The 6,844-nt window shown below is 46.6% G+C and overlaps 2 protein-coding genes across 2 annotated transcripts in view; one reads left to right on the forward strand and one right to left on the reverse strand.

Moving 5' to 3' along the window:
• Nucleotides 1–1,179, forward strand: part of rnf215 (ring finger protein 215) — a 16,694-nt gene extending 15,515 nt beyond the window's left edge. The window contains exons 9-10 of the mRNA XM_037679972.1: nt 984–1,086; nt 1,157–1,179. Of these exons, the coding sequence (XP_037535900.1) occupies nt 984–1,086; nt 1,157–1,179 (126 nt within the window). The remainder of the gene's footprint in view (nt 1–983; nt 1,087–1,156) is intronic.
• Nucleotides 1,180–4,335: 3,156 nt separating this feature from the next.
• ascc2 (activating signal cointegrator 1 complex subunit 2) overlaps nt 4,336–6,844 on the reverse strand; it is a 24,152-nt gene continuing 21,643 nt past the window's right edge. Inside the window, exons 18-19 of the mRNA XM_037680112.1 lie at nt 6,641–6,732; nt 4,336–4,740 (exon numbers count right to left, since the gene is read on the reverse strand). Coding sequence (XP_037536040.1) covers nt 4,569–4,740; nt 6,641–6,732 — 264 coding nt within the window. The 3' untranslated portion in view covers nt 4,336–4,568. The remainder of the gene's footprint in view (nt 4,741–6,640; nt 6,733–6,844) is intronic.

Consider the following 6,844-nt stretch of genomic DNA (forward strand, 5'->3'; position numbering starts at 1 on the left):
TGAACCACACGTTCCTCCTGGTTCTGAGCCGGTCCTCTGATGGACCTTGATATAGAAATTATTATTTTAATGCTTTTATGTCAATCTAGACCTATATTACACTTATTTAAACACACTTATACTCACTTTTGATGCAGCTTATCTGCTTATTCAGTCATTCCTGTGCTGCAGATGTGTTTTGAAGTAATTAAAGTTCTCTGGGGATGCTCTAGCCAGAAGATTGGGGCCCAATCTTAAGGTTACAGTGACCCAGGTTTTGAAGGACATGTTTATGAAACCATCGCTCTGTTGCACAGACTACTTTGATGAAGGAAAAACAGATTTAATTAAATCTGTCCTCCTGGCAACCATCAAAACTTGCTTTGATCTGCTCTCACGCGATCAGGGAAGCCTTTATAAGAAATGTATCAGACACAGAGAGTTAGAAGTCTTGCTCTGGACCAGCGCGCGGGTGCCAGGCAGTGTGATTGAGTTCTGTCATCGGATCGAAAGGCTTCCCGATCATTTTGTCACGGTGAGAGATACTCATATCAATTTGTGTGTTAAGAGTGTACATGACTCTTTTGCTTGGCTGTTTTTTTTCTTGTGGCAGATTAATAAATGACAAATATTATTCTAGCAAGTTACAGTCTGTGTGTCATTTTTTCCATCGTCTGAATATCTGTGCCGACCGTTTCACGAGCCCTTTTGATAAAGAATTTCATAATACAGACCTGCTGACCATGAACCACACGTTCCTCCTGGTTCTGAGCCGGTCCTCTGATGGACCTGCTGACCATGAACCACACGTTCCTCCTGGTTCTGAGCCGGTCCTCTGATGGACCTGCTGACCATGAACCACACGTTCTGATCCGGACTGCTTCCTCTCTTCTTTGTGTTGCTGAACGTCCAGCAGTTGTTTTCCAAGTTGCTCGTAGTGAAACTGCTTCCAGTTCAGTGTGTGACTCAAACGTCCTGTAAGACCTCGTCTTTTGTCTTCTCAGTGTCTCCGGGTCCTCCCGTGTCTCCATGAGTACCACCGGGACTGCGTGGACCCCTGGTTGTTGCTGCAGCACACCTGTCCTCTGTGCAAACGCAGCATCCTGGGTGAGTCACCGCTCATCGTGTCTGATCCGTTTCCTGCGTGGACTCTGAACGTTGTCGTCTGGATCTGCAGGCAGCGTCTGCAGAGACCGCTGACTCACCTGCCGGACTCTGGGGATCTGCTCTGGACTTGGCTGGCACTCCAGGACCTTTCTCTGGTTCATCTCCTTCCTGCAGTGGATTATGGGAACAGACGCCCAGCGGTGGAATGGACTCTGCATGATGACGTCATGCTGCGGTCTTCTTGTTGAAAACTGGGAGTGTCCGAGTGTTTGTGGGCGACACGTGTGCTGTAACGTGTAAAAGTCTTTATAAACGAGCACGCAGTGCTTCGAACGACCTGCTTCACGTTCAGAGGTTCTCGAGTGACGCGAAGCTTCAAAAGCTTCAAACTGAACGGCAGCAGCTGTAGATCAGACGCACTGCAGACCTGCACTTCCATGTGCTGTCATAAAATAACAATATGATGAAAAAGTTGATTTATTTCAGTAATTCCATTCAAAAAGTGAAACTTGTATATTATATTCATTCATCACACACAGACTGATATATTTTAAATGTTTATTTCTTTTAATGTTGATGATTATAACTGACAACTAATTAAAACCTCAAATTCAGTATCTCAGAAAATTAGAATATTGTGAAAAGGTTCAATATTGAAGACACCTGGTGTCACACTCTGATCAGATAATTAACTCCAAACACCTGCAAAGACCTTTAAATGGTCTCAGTCCAGTTCTGTAGCTACACAATCATGGGGAAGACTGCTGACTGGACAGTTGTCCAAAAGACGACCATTGACACCTGCACAAGGAGGACAAGACACAAAAGGTCATTGCTAAAGAGGCTGGCTGTTCATAGAGCTCTGTGTCCAAGCACATTAACAGAGAGGAGAAGGGAAGGAAAAGATGTGATTAAAAAAAAGTGTACAAGCAACAGGGATAACTGCACCCTGGAGAGGATGGTGAAACAAAACCCATTCCAAAATGTGGGGGAGATTCACAAAGAGTGGACTGCAGCTGGAGTCAGTGCTTCAAGAACCACCACACACAGACGTATGCAAGACAAGGGTTTCAGCTGTCACATTCCTTGGGTCAAGCTACTCTTGAACAAGCGACAGCATCAGAAGTGTCTCACCTGGGACTGATGCTGAGAGGTCCAAACTTATGTTCTCTGATGGAAGAACATTTTTGCATTTCATTTGAAAATCAAGGTCCTGGAGGAAGAGAGGCACAGAATCCATGTTGCTTGAGGTCCAGTGTCAAGTTTCCACATTCAGTGATGGTTTGGTGCCATGTCATCTGCTGGTGTTGGTCCACTGTGTTTTCTGAGGTCAAAGGTCAACGCAGCATCTACCTGGAGTTTTAGAGACTTCCTGCTTCCTGCTGCTGACCAACTTTATGAAGATGCAGATTTCATTTTCCAACAGGACTTGGCACCTGCACACAGTGCCAAAGCTACCAGTACCTGGTTTAAGGACCATGGCATCCCTGTTCTTAACTGGCCAACAAACTGGCCTGACCTTAACCCCATAGAACATCTATGGAGTATTGTGAAGAGGAAGATGTGATACACCAGAGCCAACAATTCAGAAGAGCTGAAGGCCACGATCAGAACAACCTGGACTCTCAGAACCTGAGCAGAGACACAGACTGATCCAGTCCGTGCCACGATGCATTGATGCAGAGATCCAGGTAAAAGAGCAACAACTAAGTATTGATGCTGAACATGATCAGACTTTTCATGTTCAAACTTTTCATGTTCTTTAAATTTGGCCAACATTGAACTGAATGTGAGGTTTTCATTAATTGTCAGTTATAATCAACATTAAAAGAAATAAACGGGTGCACTGATAAATCGTCCGGGCCGATATGTGCATGAGAAACCAATTTTACTGATTTTTGATGGGACAGAGAACTTCAGTCGGTGCACCTCTAGAAATAAACATTTAAAATCTATCCGTGTGTGTAGTGAATGAATATAATGTACAAGTTTCACTTTTTGAATGGAATTACTGAAATAAATGTTTTCATACTCTCATTTTATGACCAGCACCTGTATTACATCATCGTGACTTTTCCAAACTCACTCCGCTCCAATAAAATGACTAAAACTGTCTCTGCTTCTGATTTCAACAACCGGACATCACGAATAATCCGTTTCTCTACAGTAATCCAGGTCAGATTATTTCTAAAGCTCCAAGTCACAACAGAAACATTTATATAAAATAATTTAACTTTATTCATCTGAGGAGCAGCTTTGAGTTTAACTCCATCACAGAACTCTCATCTGCACCGTGTTTCGCACGAGACCGCACCCAGGTCACGTGTTTCCACGAGACCGCACCCAGGTCACGTGTTTCACACGAGACCGCACCCAGGTCACGTGTTTCGCACGAGACCGCACCCAGGTCACGTGTTTCCACGAGACCGCACCCAGGTCACGTGTTTCGCACGAGACCGCACCCAGGTCACGTGTTTCGCACGAGACCGCACCCAGGTCACGTGTTTCACAGGTCACATGTTTCGCACGAGACCGCACCCAGGTCACGTGTTTCGCACGAGACCGCACCCAGGTCACGTGTTTCACAGGTCACATGTTTCGCACGAGACCGCACCCAGGTCACGTGTTTCCACAAGACCGCACCCAGGTCATGCGTTTTGCACGACATAGCACCCAGGTCACGCGTTTCACACGAGACCGCACTCAGGTCACGTATTTCACTGGTCAAGTGTTTCGCACGAGACCGCACCCAGGTCACGTGTTTCGCGCGAGACCGCACCCAGGTCACGCGTTTCGCGCGAGACCGCACCCAGGTCACGCGTTTCACACGAGACCGCACCCAGGTAACGCGTTTCGCACGAGACCGCACCCATGTCACGCGTTTCGCGCGAGACCGCACCCAGGTCACGCGTTTCGCACAAGACCGCACCCAGGTCACGCGTTTCGCACGAGACCACACCAAGGTCACGTGTTTCACATGAGACCACGTGCTGCAGCATGTGACACAGCATGTTGCCGTGTTTCCCCGGCTCACTGCGCGGTCGACTTTCACAGCCAGAACATAAACGATTCAACGGAACGGTTTCGGAGCAGAAGTGAAGAAATAAACGTCACAACTCATTTATTTGAATTTTTTTCATGTAAACTCCAAAAACATGTTAGAAAATGTTGTGATAGAAAAAACATTTTAAACCTCGAGCTTCATCAGAACAACAGGTCCAACAGACTGTAAAGGTCCGGTCTCCGTTCAGGATCATGTAGTCCCATCAAGTGTTTTCGTTAACGGCGTTAAACACATTTACCTTCGTCAGAAAATAGTCACTTTTTTGGTCTGCACTCTGTATTTTTGTAAATCAAATAATAATTTGTGTTAAGTTGTTCTTCTGGTCACTTAATGTCCAAAGTTCAAACTCTGGGCCTCTGCAGCTACTTGAGGGCTGTCCCCCTGCTGGGTCTCTGGCCCCCTGAGGACGTTGGGGTCGTCAGGACGGGATCATGCCTTTGTTCCTCTTGCGGTCGGCCATCGTGCGCCGGTTGTGATTGGCTGTGCGGCTCTTGTTGGTCTCCTTCTTGCGTCTGTCCAAGACCGTCTCTGAGGACTGTCCCTGGCCTTTGGGTTGTCCCACCACGTTGCTGGGTCGCTCTGGTCGAAAGCTGGGAGGATAAGGATGGAGAAACAGCTGATTTCTTCTGACAGCTTAAATGTGAGTCACAGCAAACGGTTTGTTAAACAACGAAACAAAGGAAAACATGCTGTTTCATTTTCAAGACACTCGCTGCAGCGTCATGAAGACGCTTCACGTGTCCTTTAACATTCACAGCCAGCTGCGTTTGTTTAGCTACTAACAGCCGAAGTGACTGAAAGCTGGTCAGCTACATGTAGAGGTGTTAGGGGTGGAGACGTCTGGCAGCATTGACGTGTTCGGTCAAGTGGTTTTATTTTATTTATTTAACCTTTATTTAACCTTTAACCTTTATTTAACCAGGCAAATCCCACTGAGATCACAGATCTCTCTGTAAGGGAGACCTGGACCTGAATCAGTCTAACATGCATGTTTTTGGTCAGTGGGAGGCACAGGCGTTGCAACCATTGTATGTGAAGGGGACAAGTCCCCCCCACATTAAAAAAACGTTCATTTGGACCCCTCCACATTACGGATGCTTCTGACGCCCTTGGTGGGAGGAAACCGGAGTACCCGGAGAAAACCCACACAGCACAAGAACATGCAAACTCCACACAGAAAGACCCCAGGTCCAACCGGGGATTGAACCCAGGACCTTCTTGCTGTGAGACAACAGTGCTAACCACTGAGCCATTGTGCTGCGGTTTCACTAAACTGCAGCGTTAAACACCAACCGAGGGCCCCGCTTACGTAATCCCCACATCCAGACGGAGATTAGTACCGTATTTTTCTTTGTGAGTCGCTGTTTGTTTTTTTCTCATAATTTACATGCCCTGCGACATATTTATGGATTTTTTTTTTTCCATATTTATAAAATGGCTTTTGGCTGCGATTTGACCGTTTCCATTCATTCTGACTGAAAAAAATTAAGCAGTACCACTTTCAGCCACTTGATGGCAGCAGAGCAGTAGTACCAGTATGGAATGCTGTTGTATCATGTAATAGGTCAACGTGGCGATGATGACAAATACAGAAAAGTTAGAGACAAAAACAAATGGACTTTATTTATTATAGTTTAAACTTTTTTGAATTTTCCACGTCCTGGATGACTGAGAATCTTCACCAGATTTAACGATGCAGTCGGGTTGCCATAGCCTCCCACCTTGGTTCTGCTCGCTGCTTGGACCCACAGTCAGTCCAGCTGCACCGCCCGGTGAAATACAGCTGGTTTCACCATTAAAGTGCATTTATTAAGCAAACGTTAGACTGAGACACACCTTTCCTATAATTTCAAACAAATAATGGTTTTTAAGTGTTAATCTTCTTAAATTCTTGTTAAAGTCCTCCCGTGCACGCTCCCGCGGCCGCCATTTGGCAGCCTATCAGTTTTTGGCACAACACCGGTCCACATTTCCAGGTTGTCGTGGTGACGCGTAATAGAAGCAACGTATTTATGGATTTTTCCACTTTTTTAGACAAATATGGACGATGCGACTTACAGGGCAGAGCGACGTGTACGGCAGAAAATACGGTACTTAAGCTCAGACTCCAAACCACGAGCAGTACAAACGTAGCACTCCTCTCCCCCTGCCGGCACTAACGTAGCTAACCAACCCCCCCCCCCCAAGGCAGGGAACGTGCAGAAAGCCTGAGCTGCGAGTTGAAGCGTGCAGCTCTGCTCATCTCAGTCGTTCTTGTATTTAGAAGCAGATTCACTCTTTTCTTTTTCCCCAGACTTCTTCGCCTGCACAGACGACTCTCAGCCAGTTACGTGCTTTGTTTACATCGACTGCGTCCTGCATATCAATATGTCCGGAAAACTACCGGAGTAAACCCTTCAGCTGCACGTCTGACTTCATTCAGGGAGAACTCCAGTTTTCCCTGCACTCTATGCAACCAGTAGCCTTGTTACGATGACCTTTGACCTTTACCCTCTCCTCTGCTGCAGGGCAGCTCTCCGGGCTTCGGCTCGTTCCCTCAGCACGGCCGGGTCCTGAACGAACTGGTCTCTATTCACGTTGTTCTGAAACACAAAAGGATAAATCATAAGAAACTAATATCTCACTGATTCATGAGACCAGTACGACAGACGACACGAGACCAGTACGACGGACGACACGAGACCAGTACGACGG

This window comes from Nematolebias whitei, chromosome 8 (genome assembly GCF_014905685.2).
Source record: "Nematolebias whitei isolate Nwh7 chromosome 8, NemWhi1, whole genome shotgun sequence".
NCBI lineage: Eukaryota > Metazoa > Chordata > Actinopteri > Cyprinodontiformes > Rivulidae > Nematolebias > Nematolebias whitei.